At 44.8% G+C, this 23,744-nt stretch overlaps 1 protein-coding gene across 1 annotated transcript in view; it reads left to right on the top strand.

Annotated features, from left to right (window-relative positions):
• AEBP1 (AE binding protein 1) overlaps positions 1–23,744 on the top strand; it is a 51,575-nt gene that overhangs the window by 19,890 nt on the left and 7,941 nt on the right. Inside the window, exons 7-16 of the mRNA XM_066593162.1 lie at positions 5,304–5,378; positions 12,806–12,877; positions 14,093–14,149; positions 15,478–15,543; positions 15,652–15,761; positions 15,980–16,119; positions 17,964–18,048; positions 20,725–20,869; positions 21,267–21,355; positions 23,614–23,737. Coding sequence (XP_066449259.1) covers positions 5,304–5,378; positions 12,806–12,877; positions 14,093–14,149; positions 15,478–15,543; positions 15,652–15,761; positions 15,980–16,119; positions 17,964–18,048; positions 20,725–20,869; positions 21,267–21,355; positions 23,614–23,737 — 963 coding nt within the window. The remainder of the gene's footprint in view (positions 1–5,303; positions 5,379–12,805; positions 12,878–14,092; positions 14,150–15,477; positions 15,544–15,651; positions 15,762–15,979; positions 16,120–17,963; positions 18,049–20,724; positions 20,870–21,266; positions 21,356–23,613; positions 23,738–23,744) is intronic.

The raw sequence follows: 23,744 nt of genomic DNA, 5'->3' as shown, positions 1-23,744 counted from the left end.
GCAGACTACACACACAGACTGCTTTTATAGGGGGCGCTCCAGACTACACAATGAGACTGCTACTATAGGGGGCGCCCCAGACTACACAACCAGACTGCTCTTATAGGGGGCACTGCAGACAACACACCCAGACTGCTGTTATTGGGAATGGTCAGACTACACAACCAGACTGTTGTTATAGGGGGCTCTCCAGACTACACAACCAAACTGCTCTTATAGGGGGCGCTGCAGACTACACACACAGACTGCTTTTATAGGGGGCGCTACAGACTACACAATGAGACTGCTCTTATAGGGGGCGCTCCAGACTACACAACCAAACTGCTCTTATAGGGGGCGCTGCAGACTACACACCCAGACTGCTCTTATAGGGGGCACTGCAGACTACACACCCAGACTGCTCCTATAGGGAATGGCCAGACCACACAACCACAATGCTGTTGTAGGGGGCTCTCCAGACTACACACCCAGACTGCTCCTATAGTGGGTGCTGCAGACTACACAACCAGACTGCTCTTATAGGGGGCGCTCCAGACTTCACAATAAGACTGCTATTATAGGGGGCACTGCAGACTACACACCCAGACTGCTCTTATAGGGGGCACTGCAGACTATACACCCAGACTGCTGTTATAGGGAATGGCCAGACTACACACCCAGACTGCTCTTATAGGGGGCGCTCCAGCCTACACAATCAGACTGCTCTTATAGGGGGCGCTGCAGACTACACACCCAGACTGCTCTTATAGGGGGCGCTCCAGCCAAACAATCAGACTGCTCTTATAGGGGGCGCTGCAGACTACACACCCAGACTGCTCTTATAGGGGGCGCTCCAGACTACACAACCAGACTGCTGTTATAGGGGGCGCTGCAGACTACACACCCAGACTGCTGTTATAGGGAATGGCCAGAGTACACAACCAGAATGCTGTTGTAGGGGGCTCTCCAGACTACACACCCAGACTGCTCTTATAGGGTGCGCTCCAGACTACACACCCAGACTGCTGTTATAGGGGGCGCTCCAGACTACACAACCAGACTGCTGTTATAGGGGGCGCTCCAGACTACACACCCAGACTGCTCTTATAGGGTGCGCTCCAGACTACACACCCAGACTGCTATTATAGGGGGCTCTCCAGACTACACAATCAGACTGCTCTTATAGGGGGTGCTGCAGACTACACACCCAGACTGCTCTTATAGGGGGCGCTCCAGACTACACAACCAGACTTCTGTTATAGGGAATGGCCAGACTACACAACCAGAATGTTGTTGTGGGGGGCTCTCCAGACTACACACCCAGACTGCTCTTATAGGGGGCGCTCCAGACTACACACCCAGACTGCTGTTATAGGGAATGGCCAGACTACACAACCAGAATGCTGTTGTAGGGGGCTTTCCAGACTACACACCCAGACTGCTCTTATAGGGGGCGCTGCAGACTACACAACCAGACTGCTGTTATAGGGGGCGCTCCAGACTACACACCCAGACTGCTCTTATAGGGGGCGCTCCAGACTACACACCCAGACTGCTCTTCTAGGGGGCGCTCCAGACTATACAACCAGACTGCTCTTATAGTGGGTGCTGCAGACTACACACACAGACTGCTTTTATAGGGGGCGCTCCAGACTACACAATGAGACTGCTATTATAGGGGGCGCTGCAGACTACACACCCAGACTGCTCTTGTAGGGGGCACTGCAGACTATACACCCAGACTGCTGTTATAGGGAATGGCCAGACTACACACCCAGACTGCTTTTATAGGGGGCGCTCCAGACTACACAATCAGACTGCTCTTATAGGGGGTGCTGCAGACTACACACCCAGACTGCTCTTATAGGGGGCGCTGCAGACTACACACCCAGACTGTTGTTATAGGGGGCGCTTCAGACTACACAACCAGACTGCTCTTATAGGGGCCGCTGCAGACTACACACCCAGACTGCTCTTATAGGGGGCGCTCCTGACTACACAACCAGACTGCTGTTATAGGGGGCGCTCTAGACTACACACCCAGACTGCTGTTATAGGGGGGTGCTCCAGACTACACACCCAGACTGCTGTTATAGGGAATGGCCAGACTACACACCCAGACTGCTCTTATAGGGGGCGCTCCAGACTACACAATCAGACTGCTCTTATAGGGGGCGCTGCAGACTACACAACTAGACTGCTGTTATAGGGGGCGCTCCAGACTACACAACCAGACTGCTATTATAGGGGGCTCTCCAGACTACACAACCAGACTGCTGTTATAGGGGGCGCTCCAGACTACACAACCAGACTGCTATTATAGGGGGCTCTCCAGACTACACAATCAGACTGCTCTTATAGGGGGTGCTGCAGACTACACAACCAGACTGCTCTTATAGGGGGCACTGCAGACTACACACCCGGACTGCTCTTATAGGGGGCACTGCAGACTACACACCCAGACTGCTCTTATAGGGGGCACTGCAGACTATACACCCAGACTGCTGTTATAGGGAATGGCCAGACTGCACAACCAGACTGCTATTATAGGGGGCTCTCCAGACTACACAACCAAACTGCTCTTATAGGGGGCGCTGCAGACTACACAACCAGACTGCTGTTATAGGGGGCACTCCAGACTACACAACCAGACTGCTCTTATAGGGGGCGCTGCAGACTACACAACCAGACTACTCTTATAGGGGGCGCTCCAGACTACACACCCAGACTGCTGTTATAGGGAATGGCCAGACTACACAACCAGAATGCTGTTGTAGGGGGCTCTCCAGACTACACAACCAGACTGCTCCTATAGTGGGTGCTGCAGACTACACACACAGACTGCTCTTATAGGGGGCGCTGCAGACTACACAACCAGACTACTCTTATAGGGGGCTCTCCAGACTACACAATCAGACTGCTCTTATAGGGGGTGCTGCAGACTACACAACCAGACTGCTCTTATAGGGGGCACTGCAGACTACACACCCGGACTGCTCTTATAGGGGGCACTGCAGACTACACACCCAGACTGCTCTTATAGGGGGCGCTCCAGACTACACAACCAGACTGCTGTTATAGGGAATGGCCAGACTACACAACCAGACTGCTATTATAGGGGGCTCTCCAGACTACACAACCAAACTGCTCTTATAGGGGGCGCTGCAGACTACACAACCAGACTGCTGTTATAGGGGGCACTCCAGACTACACAACCAGACTGCTCTTATAGGGGGCGCTGCAGACTACACAACCAGACTACTCTTATAGGGGGCGCTCCAGACTACACACCCAGACTGCTGTTATATGGAATGGCCAGACTACACAACCAGAATGCTGTTGTAGGGGGCTCTCCAGACTACACAACCAGACTGCTCCTATAGTGGGTGCTGCAGACTACACAACCAGACTGCTCTTATAGGGGGCGCTCCAGACTACACACCCAGACTGTTGTTATAGGGGGCGCTACAGACTACACACCCAGACTGCTCCTATAGGGGGCACTGCAGACTACACACCCGGACTGCTCTTATAGGGGGCACTGCAGACTACACACCCAGACTGCTCTTATAGGGGGCGCTCCAGACTACACAACCAGACTGCTCCTATAGTGGGTGCTGCAGACTACACACACAGACTGCTCTTATAGGGGGCACTGCAGACTACACACCCAGACTGCTCCTATAGGGGGCACTGCAGACTACACACCCGGACTGCTCTTATAGGGGGCACTGCAGACTACACACCCAGACTGCTCTTATAGGGGGCGCTCCAGACTACACAACCAGACTGCTCCTATAGTGGGTGCTGCAGACTACACAACCAGACTGCTCTTATAGGGGGCGCTCCAGACTTCACAATAAGACTGCTATTATAGGGGGCACTGCAGACTACACACCCAGACTGCTCTTGTAGGGGGCACTGCAGACTATACACCCAGACTGCTGTTATAGGGAATGGCCAGACTACACACCCAGACTGCTCTTATAGGGGGCGCTCCAGACTACACAATCAGACTGCTCTTATAGGGGGCGCTGCAGACTACACACCCAGACTGCTCTTATAGGCGGCGCTGCAGACTACACACCCAGACTGCTGTTATAGGGGGCGCTTCAGACTACACAACCAGACTGCTCTTATAGGGGCCGCTGCAGACTACACACCCAGACTGCTGTTATAGGGGGCGCTCCAGACTACACAACCAGACTGCTGTTATAGGGAAGGGCCAGACCACACAATCAGACTGTTGTTATAGGGGCGCTCCAGACTACACTACCAGAATGCTGTTGTAGGGGGCGCTCCAGAGTAAACAACTAAACAGTTGTTATAAGGGGCGCTGCAGACTACACAACCAGAGTACTGCTATAGGGGGCGCTGCTGACGACACAACCAGACTCCAGGAGCATAACAAAATAATATTATTTTTTGCTAATTCCAGACAACCCATATAACCTCTAAATTTGCCCTTCCATTTTTCATTCAGTCCTTACATTGTGCAATGTTTATATCTACCATCACTATTGCGTAATATGCTACAATTATCATGAATCACTTTATCTGGAACTTGCTTTGGTTTCTCCTCGGTCAGAACTTACTAAGACCATGTGAGCATATATGTGGTTGATGTGTGAAGATACGTGGGAGTCACAACTGCGGTGTTACATACCATTCGAATAACGCAGCATTTCTGTTACTGATCCAAAGCAAACTCGGCAGAACTCATTATGGGCTTACGAATTGTTATTTTTAGGCCTTCGCTTGATATCTGCATTCTGAGTGTGTAATGAAAGCCAAGCTTGGCCGGGATGCATGGAAATCAGTGTTGCCTTTATTTTATATGGAACCAATTTACTATAAGTGAATAGGAGGGGGTATTTTTTTGGACTCTTATCTCTAAACCAAACCAGAACCAGGTATAGAGATCTGGAGGACCAGGCCCATCCATGCATTGCATGTGTAATGCTTCATGTTTCCTGTTGGCTATGGGGTTCCCATGTAGATTACACCTGACCACTGAGGGTCCGAGCAGTGGGACAACTTGTGGTCAATTTATCATCGGGGAACCCTTGTATGACATTGAGACTGTTCAAACCAGGGAACCCCTTCAATCTCTAAGTGGTATTAATAAGATTTGCAGATTGTTCTCATGATCTGCTAGGATTTGGAGACATCTTGTCCCGATCACACTTTATTGCTTCCATTAAAACAACATGTTGGAACGATTTTTGGGAGCACCTGACTATTCTGGAGCTAAAACTTGTTGGAGAAACACACGTTACACAAAAAGAGGAATTATTTCAATCTGTGTTTTTTTGTCTCCTTAGAGAAGCCAGTAGTCGTAACTGTCCCACCTCTTCCAGAATACCCGGACCCAAAACCAGGAATTAATTATGACGACTGTGAGTACTCTATGACATTGACTAAGGGCTCACTCACACGGGCGTATGGTGCCCACGTAGTATGTGGTGCTAAAAAGTCATTGATTTCTATTGTGGCACTCACGCCTGTGTTTTTACATGCATGAAAAAAAACAGAGTCTGTCTTATTTTGGTGAATATTACGGGTCAAATACGCACCAATAGGGATGAGCGAGCACGCTCGTTTAAGGCCTCATGTCCACTAGGAAATTTGGGCCCACGCGGATTCTCCATGCAGAATCCCGTAGCGGGTCCCTCCTTTCCTGCAGACATGAGGCCTGAAAATTGATAGATAGAGCTCTCTCACTCTTCCCTCCACCGCTTCCCCCACATGGTGCTCGGACGAGTAATCAGTTACTCGAAAAGACCGATCCTCGCTCGAGCATCAGCCTTCAACGAGCGTGCTCGCTCATCTCTATGCACCAATATTGGCTATGGAGATTTAACATATGCAGCAAATGCGCATGTACATCCGTATGTGCTGTGTGTAGAGATGAGCGAGTATACTCGCTCATCCTTAGCTGTGTACTGTGTATTTTACGCATATGGAAAATATACGGGACTCATAAGCCTGTCTGAATGAGCCCTGTTGTAGTGTATATTTGTACAACTGTTTCTAAAATGTGCCTTAAATAATATATACAGATTTTTTTGCTGAAATGCACATAAAATATAAATACTGTATAGGTAATTTCACAAGACGCCGCTTGTGACAACGTTAGCCTGTCCCATGCAACTGCGGCATTGACGCCTGCACCCTTTCATTCCACGCTTGCCACTGATATGTTAACACCCTTCTGCCTGTGTTGGCTTTGATTGGTCAGCAGGTAGATTGTTTCCCCAGCCAGCCAATCAACCTTTATTGTGGCATATAAATTCTGGCCCCTCCTTTCAGAGGGTGCCGATTATTCCTCCGTTTGATGGAATTCTAGTTCAGCCCACATTCGTCTGGTGCCGTCTCTCAAGTAACTGGTGTCCGCACTTATTATTCTGCTTCCTTACTTTAATCATTGTTATTAACATCTGACAATTGATAACCCTTTTTCCATCTAGGGACAGTTTAGATAGCTCCCAGGTTCTGGACACGGGGTCACCCTTGTTAGGGCGATTGACCTGTTTTTAGCAGGGTCTTCCTTTATTAAACAGTGAGATTTCCTTTTCCCCATTATTTAGTTTTGTTATTGTCATTCGTTTTCTGAATTTTTACTTAGCGTGTATATTCGTCTGTTCAGACAACTATTACGTCTGATTTGGGTGAGGTGTGTTGGCGTCCGGCTACAACTTGCTAAATAAAATTAAATGAAGCAATATTCAAAATAGTTTTAAAGGGGTTGTCTCGCGGCAGCATGTGGGGTTATACACTTCTGTATGGCCATATTAATGCACTTTGTAATGTACATCGTGCATTAAATATGAGCCATACAGAAGTTATTCACTTACCTGCTCCGTTGCTAGCGTCCCTGTTGCCATGGATCCGTCTAATTCTGATGTCTTCTTGCTTTTTTAGACGCGCTTGCGCTGTGCGGTCTTCTCCCCTTCTGCTCGGTCCAGGCACGAGCGGCGTTCTGGCTCCGCCCCCTTCTACTTGTCATCGCGTAGCTCCGCCCCGTCACGTGTGCCAATTCCAGCCAATCAGGAGGCTGGAATCGGCAATGGAATGCACAGAGCCCATGGTGCACCATGGGAGAAGACCCGCGGTGCACCATGGGAGAAAACCGCAGTGCATCCCTGGGAAAGGACCGGCGGCCATCTTGGGAGAAGATTTTTTAAAGTCCTTATTTCATCGGATCGGTAAGTAGCAAGCGGCTTAAAAACCGCTTTACTTTGCTATTTTATGCCAGGGGGGTGACAGGGGGAATGGGGTAAGGTAAAATTTTGAGGTTTGCCGCGAGACAACCCCTTTAATGATCTTACTAGCTTCTAGCTGATCTAGGTTTGCCTAATAGAAAATAATACCAATATGGAGACAAAAACAGACTAAAATGGGTCACTATGCATTTTTTTTATAACAGCCATGAAAAATAAGGCCATGTAAATAGATACACAGGTTTATATTATCTCCATATTAACCCTTTCCAATCCACTGTCTGACCTCTGAAGACATTATGATTTAAGGCTGTACAGCTCTGATGTTGGAAGACGTCCGTCGGGGTTCTCTTACTGTATATTGCCAGCCTCTCTGCTGTCGGAGCCTATCCAACGTGTCATCTCATGCAGTACTGGCTTTAGCCAGCATATAGCGCTGTTGTATAATGGCAGAAAAAGAGTAAGTCCCCTAGGAAAACCAGGATACAAATTGGATTGGAAAGGGTTAAGGTCTGGAAAACACAGACCATATACAGGGCTAAAATATGCTTGTCTGAAAGCAGCCTTTTGCACATGCACCTATGCAGTCGCTATGTCTCCATACGCTTACAGACTACTAACAAACTCTATGTAGTCTGATCCAGGATTTAGAGCAACCCTTTCACGCTGGAAGGACAATTATATAAGAAAGTGACTAAAGGTGTATTTATATGGTACAGTTAAAACTGAATCAACAACCGCATACATAGTGCACTGAAAGCGCACTCGTTTTTCCGGGCGCAGTATCAATACAGTTTTAACCCCTTAGTGACAGAGCTTTTTTGCTTTTTTCCATTTTTGTTTTTTCCTACTCCCTTTTAAAAAATCATAGCTCCTTAATTTATCCATCGACGTCGCTGTATGAGGGCTTGTTTTTTGCGTGATGAGTTGTATTTTTCAATGGCACTATTTATTATACTATATAATTTACTGAAAAACTTTGAAAAAATTCTTAGCGGAGAGAAATGGAAAAAAACGACATTCCACCATCTTTCGGTGCGTCCTGTTTGTACAGCACACAAATTGCAACAAAAACGACCTGATATTTTTATTCTATGGGTCAGTACGATTGCTACGATACCAAACTAGTATAGTATTTTTTTTGCTGTAGTACTTTTATTTATTTTTTTAAGATATTTAATTTTTTTCAATTATTTTCTGCGGTCATTTTGTGCGCGCAATACCTTTTTTATTTTTTCGTCGACGTAGTTGAGCAAGGGCTCATTTTTTGCGGGATGTCCTGTAGTTTCCGATAGTATCAATTTGGAATACATACGACTTTTTGATCGCTTTTTATTGCGTTTTTTCTGGGAGACAGGGTAACTAAAAAGTGTATTTCTGGCGTTCTTTTTTTTTTTTTTCAGACGACGTTCACCGTGCAGGAAAAATAATGCGCTACTGTGATAGATCGGACTTTTACGGATGCGGCGATATCAAATACATATTTTTATTTTATAATTTGGATTTTTTAATAATGGATATGGCAAAAGGGGAGTGATTTAAACTTTTATAACTTCTTTTTTTTTAACAATTAAAAAAACTTTATTGATTTTTTTTTTACATTACTTTGAAGTCCCCCTGGGGGACTTTAACATGCGATGCTTTGATCGCTCCTGCAGTATGACATAATGCTATAGCATTACGTCATACTGCTTTTTTACAGGCAATCTTTCAAGCCACCCTCTGTGGATGGCTTGATAGGCAGTCTGCTAAGGCAGCCCTGGGGCCATTCATTAGGCCCCCGGCTGCCATGACACCTGCACGGCTCCCCCGATCTCACTGCGGGGGGGGGGGGGGGGCCGTGCGGGACCCCCGAACAGCGTTCGGGGCATTTATAGGGTTAATAGCCGCGATCGGCCAAACGGCCGAGCGCAGCTATTGCCCGCGGGTGTCAGCTGTAATAAACAGCTGATGCCCGCGCTGTATGGAGGGAGATAGCGGCACCTCCCTCCATACACGTCCTGCAACAGCAGGATGTAGTTTTACGATAGGGCTGTCACTAAGGGGTTAAACAACACCAATCTGAATACAGCCCAATTCTGATTACTTTTTTCAACTACAACAGGGACCTCATGTGGCACAACATTTTAAGGCAGCAGCATGCAGTCCTAAGCTCCTGCTCATGACCTGAAAGTTGTGAGTTCAATCACCGTCTGGTTTAGGTAGCCAGCGCAAGGTTGACTCAGCCCTCCGAGGTCGGTAAAATGAGGACCCAGGTTGCTGGGGGTAATAAATGTAAAAAAAATTACCTCAAAGCGCTGCGGAATAAGTTGGCGCTATATAAATAACAAAATCCTTTCCCACCATTTCAACTAAAGTTCATGATATATTTTGTTTTCTTGCTCAACATCCAAATATTTCTCATGACTTCTTCCACATTCTTCTGTCGTCATCAATCCCTTAACGAGGAACCTTGGAACGAGGACAAATGATGGGCATGTTTAGGCTATAGTTATATCTCATTGATACTGCATTGTAATTTGTTACAGATCAGGAGTTTAAAGAGGATCTGTTACAAGGACACATGAATTGGCAACAGGGGCGTACCTAAAGGCTCAGGGGCCCGGGTGCAAAAGTTCAGCTCGGGTCCCCCCTGGGCCTCCACCCCACACTCCCCCGTACCCATACCTAGATTGTGCTGCATACATGATCTGCCCCTTGGCGTAATCTTTCCAAACATGACGCATTTCCTGAACATGAAAATTTGTTTGTAGCCCCGCAGGCCACTCTCACACACACACCTCTTTTTACCGCTATTAGCGCAGTGTCCCGAGCGCCATACTAACTGCGGTACAACACTCCCAGAGATTTTAATGAGCTTACTCAAATTTGCGCTCGAACGCGGTGCCCCTAACGCTGTGATTTTCGAGAGCTGTCTGCTCTATTTTTGCGTTTTCGTGGTTTTTACCACACCTCATCACCCATCACAATGATGGGGTGCATTAAAAGCGCTGTCAAACGCTGTAACCTGTGTTCGAAAAGGCTGCTCGAAATTCCGGTAAAAATGCCGCGATTTTAAGCTGCGTTTTCTGAACACGTGTGAGAGCGGCCTTAGGGGGGTCATGTTTATGTTGTACTTTAGAACCACAATTAAGACACATAAAAAACCTGCATGCAATATTTAAAGACCGCGTACGGTATTAGGGTGACTGCCCACTAGAGGTTTTTTTCACGGCGAAATTCGCAGTGTTTTTTTTTCTGCAGGGGTCTATTGGACTTGTAATGTCAAAATCGTGATCGCGCAAAATCGCAATTTACCGCAAAATCGCGATTTTGCGCGATTGTGATTTTAAACATTACAAGTCCCATAGACCCCTGCAGGAAAAAAAACACTGCGAATTTCGCTGTGAAAAAAAACTGTAGTGAGCGGTCACCCTAAAGGAGCTGCAGACACTAGTAATAACCCCATGCCGTTTGGATGCGTATTTTAATTGTGTGAAAAGAGTGCAAATAAATACAGTAAATCCAGGGAGATGTGTAACTTATACCAGAGAGAGGGAGGGAGATGTGATAGATAGATAGATAGATATGAGATAGATAGATAGATAGATAGATAGATAGATAGATAGATAGATAGATAGATAGATAGATATGAGATAGATAGATAGATAGATAGATAGATAGATAGATAGATAGATAGATAGATAGATAGATAGATAGATATGAGATAGATAGATAGATAGATAGATAGATAGATTGATTGAGAGATAGATAGATAGATATGAGATAGATAGATATGAGAGATAGATATGAGAGATAGATAGATAGATAGATAGATAGATAGATAGATAGATAGATAGATAGATAGATAGATAGATAGATAGATAGATAGGATAGATAGATAGATATGAGAGATAGAGAGAGAGGGGGGGAGAGAGATAGATAGATAGGAGAGAGATAGATAGGAGAGAGATAGATAGATAGATAGATAGATAGATAGATAGATAGATAGATAGATATGAGGCAGATAGATATGAGATAGATAGATAGATAGATATGAGATAGATAGATAGATAGATAGAAAGCTATGAGATAGATAGATAGATAGATATGAGATAGATAGATAGATAGATAGATAGATAGATAGGACAGAGATAGATAGATAGATAGATAGAAGAGAGATAGATAGATAGATAGATAGATAGATAGATAGATAGATAGATAGATAGATAGATAGATAGATAGATACACACATATATACACTTACCCCAGGGCTCGGTCCACTTCTCCTCCATGTGACAGCAGCAGCAGGAGAGGTAAACTCAGAGGCTTCCGTGCAACAGGAAGCAGGGGGCAGCACATGATCACATGATCATTGTGCCCTGCCGTCCCATGTGACCTCCTCCCCTGCCGTCCCATGTGACCTCCTCCCCTGCCGTCCCATGTGAGTACCTCCCTGCTTTGCCTCTCAGGCTGGCCGTTCAGGCTGCCGCATCATGCGCATGTGGGTATGACGGAGGGCGGCCCCGGGGCCCCCTAAGCGCAGGGGCCGGGTCGCCATGGCAACCCCAGCACCCCCTGACGCTACACCTATGATTGGCAATGAAGCGTGCCTCTTAGGGGTTTCTACTAGCCACCATTAGCATTTGAAGTTTGAAGACATCAACTGTGGAACTTTTAGCACACAGTATTGGGGTGTATTAGGGCCAAGAACTAGTACTATTATAAGGCTGTGACAACTACTAAAAAGTTCACAAAAGTTTCAAGAAACTATAACCGGAGGAGTTGGTCATTACAGCAGTATGCCATGCTGATTCAGATCTGTGATTTTAGAGGAGTCATGTATCCTGTGCTCGTTCTATATGTTACAGAGAATTTTGTTCATTCACTTAGAGTGTAACCATCCCAGAGTTGGCTACCAGATTCAAAGGTTCGGCTATTAATGCAAGTTGAGTTAAGTCAACTTTACTGGATACTTATCAATTTTGCGATTGGTGCCTAGTAGAGATGAGCGAGTATACTCGCTAAGGCACATTACTTGAGCGAGTAGTGCCTTAGCCGAGTATCTCCCCGCTTGTCTCTAAAGATTCGGGGGCTGGCGCGGGTGACAGGTGAGTTGCGGGGGGAGCGGATGCTAGAGAGGGAGAAAAAGATCTCCCCTCCGTTCCTCCCCACTCTCCCCCGCCGCTCCCCGAATCTTTAGAGACGAGCGGGGAGATACTCGGCTAAGGCACTACTTGCTCATCTCTAGTGCCTACAAGTCATCTCCCCCTAATCCAGTTATTCCAAACGTTCTCCGGTCATGTTTAATGCACTACGGTACATTTTCGTTTCTCTTAGTTGACTTTCATCTATTTTATAACTAAGAGGGTGGCAGCCTAAGGCAAAACAGAAGTAATGTGATAATGAGTACCCAAGTTGTGTAGGTTACACTCATTGGTCAGCATATACAGCAAGTACAGAGGGTGACGATAATTAACGAGGCTTTCCATCGTTGACTTGATTAAAGAGTACAGTATGTTTCATGCTTATGAGAAATGCTCAGATTTCTATGTCCTTGCTAAGTGAGTCCTCCGACTTGTTGACACTTGAAAAATGTAAGTCATCTCTGTTTATCTGTGCAGATGATTATACGGTGTATCTCAAACCACCAGACACAAAGGAGGGAGAGTGGACAGAGGAAGACAAATACCCAAGTAATTCTTTTATGTACATATGTTTGTTGTAATTAACACTATGGATATAGAGGCACAATGACTAATTGCCATACAGTTTCTGGCTAATACACATGGCCTATTACAGCGTCATACAACCTTTTCTGTATAGAAGTGTAATACGGCAGCCATAGCAGTGTTCAAAGATATATTACAAGGATGGTACATTCTACATTTGCTGATCATATAGTCAATGATACCCAATGGTGGAGCCTACAGTGGCTTTAAAGGCTATGGAAACCTTTATGTATGAAAAGTCAATACACACATATCTTACCAAGTACCTGCAGAAAGCAATGATGTGCTTATATGTTGTTTTTTGCATTGTTTTTCTTATTAGGCATTTAGAAAGCCTTATACTTAGTTTGTTCTCAGCACTGATCAGCTGATCTCTCTCTCATGAATGCACACAATCTCAGCTCTCACTCTCCTCTTTCAGAGGCTGTGTAGCAGAACCACGCCCACTGAATATTACACAGCTATCTCGCATCCTCTGTCTGAGTAGCTGCTGGTCCGTTTCCCCTCACTACTGATAAGAGCAGAAAATTTTCCTGGAGTGAATTAGTCTTATGTAATAGTAGCTTTCTCTTCTCTGTCTGATCTCACCCACCATCTCTCAGCACTGTTATACAGCCCTCTGTAATAGCTCAGTCCTCCTGATCTCATCCACCATTCCCCGCACTGTCATACAGCCCTCTGTAACAGTAGCTTTCGCTGCTCTCTGTCCTGCCAGTTCTCTTCCACCATTCCCTAGCACTGTTATACAGCCCTCTGTAATAGCTCAGTGAAAAAGCAGTGAATGTACATTCACAACAGGGTAGCAGGCTAGCGGAATAGCTGTCAGTTTATTTAGACTGACAGAATTTGCTAAGATTTCAGTCCTCCAGTCTGCAGTGCCTTGAGAAACAACAAAACCATAGAAATCAAACATTTTTTAATAAAAATCAATTACAAAAAGTCATTTTCAAAAACACATTGGTTAAAAAAAAAAAAAGAGTGCAAAGGTGTACATAGCCTTTAAAGTTGACTCTTTTCTCCACAAATGTGAGTTTGACTAATATGCCTACATTAGTAATTGCATAAACGTATCTATTCTTTACTGTCACTTTAATGATTATTACTAACATATAGGTTGTAGATATATAAGACTATATGAATGTATGATATATGTATATTTACCACATTTTATGTCTACAGAGAAAACAACTAGTAAAGAGGAACGCGAGAGGGAGGAGGAAGAGAAAAAACAGAAAGGTAAGGAGGACATGGATTTCATGTAACCCTACTTTGATTGCTTTAGTCCATGGATTTGAGGTACATTGGAAAGGGTTAGTTAGAGGGTGCATACTTTGGTTTAGACCCATTCCCTTTATAGATGGTGTAAACCTGTACAGCACTTCTCATCATTACAACCAAGGCAGGTAAAAGTTAGTTGAGGGTCTTGGCAGCCTTCTCTCATACGAGGTATTGGCTGTTAAGAGATAAGGATTATATGGTGCTGTGAACAAGCACTAAAAAGGGGGCCATTTTGATTTTTGCTATAGGGCTCTATGTACAGCACTATTTTGGTTACATGTAGGGGCAGCATTGCAGTTTACATAACCAGATGCATCAATTACCAATTAACAGCAATTTTGTTTAATCTAGGGTCTGTTTCCTAGATGTTATCAGTATATTTTAGACTCTGGTCCTCAATTCAGTCCACCTGCCACTGCTCAACTACATACATGGCTTTGATAAATAGCTCTTGGTTGATTTTTTTCCCACACTTTTAACCCTTTCCATTCCACTGTCTGACCTCTGAAGTCATTATGATTTAAGGCTGTACAGCTCCGGTGTTGGAAGACGTCCGTCGGGTTTCTCTTACTGTATATTGCCAGCCTCTCTGATGTCGGAGTCTATCCAATGTGTCACCTCATGCAGTACTGGCTTCAGCCAGCAGATATATCGCTGTTGTATAACAGCAGAAAAAGAGTAAGCCCCCCTAGGAAAACCAGGATACAAATTGGATTGGAAAGGGTTAAACCAGTTCAAAGGCTATAATTAGGCTGAAAACTAGAATTTCAACAATTTTCAATCTCTTCTCGTTTTTTTTTCTTTTGCTGCTAAAATAGTTAAAAATACCAAAACACGCTTTTTTAACATAAGGGAATCACATGCATAGCAATTCTGTAACATATACTGATTGATTTGAGGCAATTTGTATGAGTACTTATCAAGGAATTGCTGTGTATGTGCATAAAGGAATGAGGTATGAACTTTCGTTATACACACATGAAGGGGTTCCTCAACCTGCAGTCATCCCAGTCCCCATGTACTATGCACACAACCCATCATAGCTTCCATATACTGTCCTCTCCTTCCTCATCACAACCTCCATGTACTGTCCTCCTCCCAATTATCACATCCCACATCCCACAGCCTATTAGCCCCACCCTCTGTGGGTGTGGCTAATCTCAATTTCACTATTCTCAAAAAAGTTATAACTATCTCAGTAGAATGACTAGTCATCCAATTAATTGCTCAGCCTTAGCTGTAACTCGTATCATAATTTGTTTAATAATATCCGTTTCCTGTGGTAGAAAAAAAGAAGCCCCCAGAAACCTGGGATTCAGAAGAAGTGGAAGAACCTCCAAAAGAGAAGAAAAGTATGTGGAACTTTTTATGTAAAATGTAATCTTGTAAAATCTAAAATGCTCCTGTGTTGATTAAGTAAGTTGTGTAATTCCAAAGGTAACTGTTCGCTCTTAACACAGAGTGCCCCCCCCTGGGGTTGGAGTCCCATCGGATAGAAGATGAACAGATGCTTGCTTCCTCCATGTTGCGCCATGGGCTACACGCTCAAAGAGGTCGTCTTAACATGCAAGTATGTACATGACTAGGGTTAGGTCCTCCAACGAATGTCTATCCAATGACCTAGGAAAAAATCTTTAGTTGTGAAGTATTAAAATATATTAGTGTATGTTATAGTAGCAAGAGGTCAATTATTGAGTGGAAGAGACCATTAGTATTTTCAGTATAGCTGGTTGAATAGTATTTACTACAGTCCCTACATAACAGAACTACAACATATCCCTTCTGCAGGCAGGCACTAATGAAGATGACTTCTTTGATGGTGCTTGGTGTGCCGAGGATGATGGCAGATCACAGTGGTTGGAGGTGGACACTAGAAGAAGCACGTTATTCACTGGTGTGATAACCCAAGGACGGGACTCCATCATTCTGTGAGTACTGCCCAAAATTACACAATCCATATTTGGCTCTCAAAAGAGGTAGACCATGGACACAATAAGTGACATTCGCAACTTTCTCACGTTGCTAAATAAAAAAAGAATGTAATTGCATCTATATATAAATCACATCATAGGACTCAAAATGCCCAGCCACATGCATGGTGCATATCATCCTGCATGCTTGAGGCCTTAGTCTAGAAAATCAGGGGAAACTACCCCCGCGAGTGTGGTAGTTGGGGCCATATGGTTTTCTGAAAGGTAGATATAACCAACAACTTACTAAATAGAACTGATAACAAGATGGCGACTAAGAGTGGCTTTACATGGTACAACTATCATCTGAATAGTCACTTCAAATAGTTGCTAAAGTGTATAAACAACTGTTTGGGTGTTTTTTCACAGAGCGAATGTTGTTCACTTGCTTTTCAGTTTCATTACATGGGCAAAAATATCGTTCATTAGGAGGCATGAGGTTCTTTGGGGGATGTTTTTTCGAAATTTTGACCCCTCACCAATGCAGACTCATTGGTTGCCGAGTCCCCCGAATACACATAAATACGTGCAAGCGGTCTTTGAGCAAACACTCACTGTAAGAGGCTGCAACACCGAGTGCTCTGTTGAAGGCCAAATCTGTAAGAGACCGTTGAAGCCAGTGAATGAATCTTTGAAGACCAAAGCCAGCTGGAGACCATAACAACGAGTGTTCTTTCAAAGACCAGCAGGACTGTTTAGTTGAGGATCACTTGCACATAATTCTATGTGATTGGGAACGAATGAGCATTAAGCTGGAGGGCAAAATATTCAAAAAAGGCAATCAGCATTTGGTGGGAGGCGCATCTAAACAAGCGCACACCTCCCTCAAGAGTTGTTGTCTGGTCATTGATTACCTGTATACATCATGTAATAATCAACCTACTATTGAAGAGACTAGTGGCCGAATTCTTGCTCGTCACACAGTTGGTGGCCATGTTTACAACTATTCGGACGACAGTTGTCCCATGTAGAGCCACCTTAAAAGTTGTATTCCGGGACTTTAAAAAATTTTTTTCTACTGATGACCAATAGGTCATCAACAGATGATCGGTGGGGACCTGTCGCTCGGATCTCCACTGCTTGGCTGATTCTTGTTAAATTCATTGGAAGCTGCTGTGCTGCAGCAGTGCCAACCTGGGCCACTGACCACAGTGGCAGTGGCCCCAGGAATCAGCTGATCGTCTGGGATTCCAGCCAATCATCTGTTAATGACCCTTTGGTCATCAATAGTAAGAATTTTAAAAAGCACTGGAATATTCCTTTATATTTCACACATTGCTTTTAAGGGAAAATACTAATTAACAGAAGACTATAATGGTTTTCTATACCAATTAGCCCATCTGCCATTTAAAGGGATTGACTGCAATTAAGGTAATCTGCTAAACCAGGAAATAATAAACTTTATAATCCCCGCCCCCGTCGCTGGTCTCCGTTGCTCCAAAGGTCTTCTGTGGTTCTTATAGCTTCATCCATGTGTCATCGTGTAGCCGGGTCCTCCAATGGCAGGGATGTTTTCGTTCAGATGGACAAAACATGTATGGCTGCTGTTGGAGGATATGGCAACATAATGTGACATCCATGGCAGAGGCCAAAGGAGCGCCCTGGGAATAACGGAGACCAGTGATGGAGAAGAAAGGAGGATTCAGGAGGGCAAATACTGTTTACTGTAAAGTTTATCTTTCTTCCTTCTTAGCAGAATTATCCATTTTTATGCATAAGTCAGACAATCTCTTGAGAAAGCAAAATTCTGTCTCCCTTTGCCTTTTCTTCGTAACGGCAACCTACATTTTCCTCCCCAATAGTGATGATTTTGTCACCTCGTTCTATGTGGGCTTCAGTAATGACAGTCAGAAATGGACCATGTTCAGCAATGGGTACGAGGAGATGGTGAGTAGGTGTTATCTCTGCATTTTACCAGAAGATTATTACATTCTTTCTTAGAACTCTGAGATATGTTGTTCCTCTAATATTCCTCCTGGAAATGTATAGACAGACAATTGGGTGCTATCATTTCCCTTCTCTATTGATTGTATTCCTGCTGACAGTCCCAGACTGTGTTGGAACATGTTCATTTGACAAATGGAATGGGAATGCCCTGTTTTCAATGTATTCATGCTTTTTTTCCAGGAAGAATAGCAGAGGACTGTTGCGTAAGGCTGGATTCACACGGGGCGGAATTGCCGCAGACTTACCGCCTGCAATCATTAGCCTGAGACTAAGCAGCAAAGTGAATGAGATTTGCAAAAATCTCATTCACACGCTGCGGCCAAGCCACGCTGAAACTTACTTGCTGTGCGGAATTTAAAGCCGCGGCATGTCAATTGTATCGCCGTTTCTGCTGCGGGCTCTCTTCTCTCTATGGGGAGAGAATCCTACAGCGGAATACAGGTGGACAAGCCACTTCGAACCCACGTCGAAAAGCGTGGATTTTGAAGCTGCCTTTCCACTGCGGAAATCTCACGCAATTTCTGTGCGGACATTCGGTGAGATTTCCTCCCCATGTGAACCCAGCCTTCGGCTCCACTAACACAACATTAGTATTTGTAAGCCAAAACAATGAGTAGATCCAAAATACAGAAGATGTGCAAATCTTTTCATTATACTTTCTCTCTAGAAATTCCATTTCTGATTTTGGCTTAACTAAGAGGGGCCAGAGAGAGATTCACTACAACTAAGCGGGGTCATTATAACTAAGAGGGGCCACTATTACTTTGTGGAGCCACAGAGGGAGCACTATTTACTGAGAGGGGCATTGGGTGTAGTGGCAAGATGAGAAGAGTATGCAGAGATGAACTGTGGCTGAAATCAGTCTTCATGGTGGCATGGGCCGAGAGAGAAGAAAAAACAAAAATGGATATCAACTGTGATCACTGGAGGTACCTGCACTGTAATCACTACCACTGCATAGAGCTGGTGTCTGACCATTATTTAGAGATATTCTAGTATTGTGAGGAGGTCACTGAGGGGCAGTGTTACTATGAGATGAAAATTAATGGGCACTGTGACTGTGCGTGGTCATGGAGGAAGAGCATTACTGTGAGGGCACATAGAGGGGCATGTCCTAATGCAAAAAATATGCTGTTCAAAACTATCAGACATGCTAGTGCGCCGTGGATACAATATACGATGGAAGACAGTTCCTGTACTGTGGCGTACATTTCTTTTTTAACAATCTTTTTTTTAACGACCCACATTCATGGTAGGGCAGTGGCCACAGAGCTACACATCTCAAATGGGTATAGTTATAGGGCGATCATAGGTAGCAGTTGCACTCAGACCCTGCATAAGAGTAACAGAAAACCCGTCACTTGTGAATATGTACAAATAAGTGATGTATTATAAGCCCGCGATAGCAAACCTATGACACGCGTAGCCATAGTTGCTGACACGTAGCTGCTGTCGGCCATTCACCCCGTTACCAGCTGCGGCTCCCCTGCTGGTATTCACTAAGCAGCGCTACTAGCAGCGCTGATCCCGGCGCACACTGTGATGTCAGTGTGCAGCCGGGATCCTCCTCCCCCCTCCCCAACGTCTACTACTTGGTTCCGCGAGAGCAGGGGAGGAGGCGTCCGGTAGCACACTGACATCACAGTGTGCGCCGGAAATTATCGCTGCTAGCGGTGAGGAGGGCAGAGGAAGTGCGGAGCTTCCATGAGGTGGAGGGGGTAAGTGTATGGGTCTTGGGGGGCACTGTCACTGCTGGGGGGCGCTGTGTGGGACCACTGTCACTGCTGGGTGCCGCTGTAGGGGGCCACTGTCACTGCTGGGGGCTGCTGTAGAGGGGGGCACTGTCACTGCTGGGGGCCGCTGTGGGGGGCACCTTCACTGCTGGGGGCCGCTATGGGGGGTACTGTCACTGCTGGGGGCCGCTGTGGTGGGCGCTGTCACTGCTGGGGGCTGCTGTAGGGGGCACTGTCACTGCTGGAGGTTGCTGTGGGGGGCGCTGTCAATGCTGGAGGCCGCTGTGGGAGGCGCTGCTGGGGGCTCATCATTACTGAGATAAATGAGGGGGAGGCTGGGAGAGGCGAGGGCCTGTGCTATGGGTGTTTTGGGTTTATTAAATACAGTTATATATATTACAATTATACATTTTTGTTATTTAAACTATAAATATCTCGAATTTATGTTTTTTTTTCTTGAAGTGACACACAACCTGAGTTATGCTTGTTTTTTTGGCGAATTTTGACACACCGAGCTCAAAAGGTTGCCCATCACTGTTATAAGCAATCAGGAAGGGATTTGCATTGGAGTACAGCATCTTCAAGTGACGCCTCTGCTCCCAAAGATACCTCCGATCTTGGTCATTCAATCTTAAACGTTGGGATTATTAATAATTTGTGCAGAACGCAAATTAAAACAAAACTTTTATGCAAAGCGGGACAACTGGCTTTGCCGCTCATTACAACCAATCAGAGAGCAGCTTTCATTTTTCAAAACTGTACTGGAATAATAAAAGCTGTGCTGTGATTGGTTGCTTTAAGTTTTTGTGTTAAATATTTGATAAATGAGGTTCTATAATGTCTGCTTTTACAGCTTGAAAAATAAAAATCTGTCTCTTTATAGATGTTCTACGGAAACGTGGACAAGGATACACCGGTGCAGACGGATTTCCCAGAACCCGTCGTAGCAAGATTCATCCGTATTTACCCCCAGACCTGGAATGGCAGCCTGTGCATGCGCATGGAGGTCTTAGGATGTCCAATATCCAGTAAGAAACCTCCATTTTTTTTGTGCTACATCCTACTAATGTGTATTGCAGAGAGAAATGTACAGTATATAGCGTTAGGTCCAGCTCTTTAATGATTCAACATTGAACAGCGGTGTGCCCGGAGATGTGGAAAATTAGGAACAATACATCCAAAAATATATCCAGCGCTGCAGAGTCCAAAATATAAAGGTTTACTAAATACACTTGAAATCACAGCGTATTTCCGACGCCTTTCAAGCTCTTATTTGTAGCTTGCTCACTGTCATTTTTTATGCTAATTAGACTAAATTATGCTGGAAATGCGTCAGTTCATACTGCGATTTTAATCGTATTTAATAAAGCTTCATTTATGTTTCAGTCTTGCATCAGTACATCATCTGTAATCTTTTCTTCCTAGATGTGGTCAGTTATTACAGCCAGAATGACGTATTAACATCTGCAGATAACCTGGACTTTAAGCATCACAATTACAAAGATATGAGGCAGGTGAGTATTTCTTCACTTTTGTCACCTGCAGCTCCACCCATTTATTTTTTTTTTTTTTTAACGGGACATTCATTAAATCAGAACAAAAAGAAACAAACTAGAAAACTGACGTCCTCGGAGCCGTAACATATCAATACAATGCTTGAAGGTTATTATTATATAGTGTTTATGTCATTCAAAACTAAAAGGAAAGACCCCTAATCGGGGAGTCTGGGGGTAACAAGGGAAGAACAGAAGAAACCCTCACAGAATGACTTCTTGAAAGAGTCAAAGGAGTAGGATTGCAGCAAGCAGATATCTCTATCACTGTTGGGGGACATTTCATCCAATGACTTTTGTCAAACTTTGCAGGGCGACCCCTGACCAAATAGGTAGGTTTATACAGGGGTACTATGCTACTAACCACTGAGATCCAGGCAGCTCTAGTCGGCCTCTTAGGGTGCTTCCAATTCAGTAGAATTACCTTCTTAGCGTAAAAGAACAAAAACTTGTATAAGGTGTGGGTCACCACAGTCACCAGGATATCCCCCACAAGCCCAAGGAGACAGACCATGGGGTGCATGATTCTTGGGGCTCCCAAGTGGGATTCCATTAATACAAGAACCCCACGCCAGTAATCCTATAGAGTACTACATTCCCAAAGATATGCATAATCATACCCTCATTGGTCAAACAGCCTGAGGGAGACAAACCCATGGCATGTAAATGAGAAAAAGTATAGTAGCTTATATGTACAAATTTGACCTGCACCAGTGTCTCTCAAACACTGACCAGAGAGGATCAAGAGCCAGCCAACATGTCCCCAACTCCAAATCTGGAATATCAGATACTCCTTCTGAAGGGCCTCCTCCGTTAATGGAGCAAGGTTTTGCACTAAACGACTGTAAAACTAGAGAGGGATTTCAATATTTTAGATACTTCTGCCATGACCTCCAGGTGCGTTAAGGAAAGATATATTGCCAGGCCAATGATCTGGGCTCTAACAGCGTGCCGAAGCAGACAGTACCGGAAGTAGGAATTCTCTGGTATAAGTTAGCTGTAACTACAAAAATGTACAGAAAGTGCCTTCACTTACTATATTGGAGGGAACAGTTATACCACGGTGCCTCCAGAATGCAGATTCTGTAAAACTTTATAAATGAGACAGATGCGGGTTGCACCATAGAGGAGTACATAGAGACCACTCAGCCTTGTCTTCAGGGGAGAAATGAAGTACAGTATGCCACACCTCAAGTGTCACTATCATAGCAGTAGCTAGAGAGATAAAGGGAGAAGCGGACCTTGTAACAACAGTGCTGCAGACTTTGGTCAGGACCCTCCACTCTACGCTCCAAGCCCACTACAAGATTATAGTCAGACTTGGGTAACCACCAGCCAGCTTACACCAATTAACTAGCTAACTAGTAATAATAAAAATGGGGCAAGGCCAACCCTCCCCATTTCAGTGGAAGAAAGGATCTCCAATTGAATTCTAGGAGGGAAAGCCTCTGCATAATATACGGAGTACAATTTTACAGAGCGCTGAAAAACCTTCTTAGGGACCAAAACGGGAGAGTTATGGAGGACGTATAGAAACTTAGGCAGTAATTACATTTTCAACGGTTTAGCTCTACCTACCAGAGTTAAAGGAAGAGAGACCCAGAGTGTTGCCAGCTTCCCGGGGGAGCCAGAGAGGTGTCAGAAAAAGTAAAGACCTATCTATACACTTGTATACCAAGATAGATTGTCTGGTCTATCTAGCTCAACAGAACGGGCAGTGTAAGCAGGGCCGCTGCAGAGTACAGAAGTAAGAGAGGACTCCGCATCTTGCAAGAAAAGATGAGCGTCATCAGTATATAATGCAATGCGCTCTTCAGAATTACACAGTTTAATCCCAATCACTGCTGGAGACGCACGCACTTGAATCGCAATAAGCTCAATAGCTAGGGCAAATAAGGCAGAGAACAGGGTGCAACCCTGTCACGTGCCCCTACCCAGGGGGAACCGCCCAGGGATATGGATATTAGTTTTGAAGTTGGCTATCGGGGAAGAATACATTTGCACCAGTTTAATAAAAACTGGCCCAAACCTGGCCATCGCCGCCCACAAGTACCTTCATTCTACAGAGTCAAAAGTTTCAGCCTGGTCAATGAATACAAGCATTAGTTTGCCACAATTAGAATGTTAATATGTAAGATGGGTGAAAAGTCACCTAAGGTTCCATCCAGTTTTAACTTCCCAATATCTCTTTTTTGTCCAATATGCTACTCCACGTCTAGCTCATGAAAGTTGTGAACGAAGAATGTCCAACCATCACTCGAATATATAACATAGGAAAGACAGCTAAAGGATTGAAAATATACGCTATGGAGATTTCAGATAATCCAGGAGAACACGAAGTAGGTAAGGA

This window comes from Eleutherodactylus coqui, chromosome 2 (assembly GCF_035609145.1).
Source record: "Eleutherodactylus coqui strain aEleCoq1 chromosome 2, aEleCoq1.hap1, whole genome shotgun sequence".
In the NCBI taxonomy this organism is placed as follows: Eukaryota; Metazoa; Chordata; class Amphibia; order Anura; family Eleutherodactylidae; genus Eleutherodactylus; species Eleutherodactylus coqui.
The sequence above is the reverse complement of the archived record's forward strand: the minus strand, read 5'-3'. Positions and strand labels throughout refer to the sequence as shown.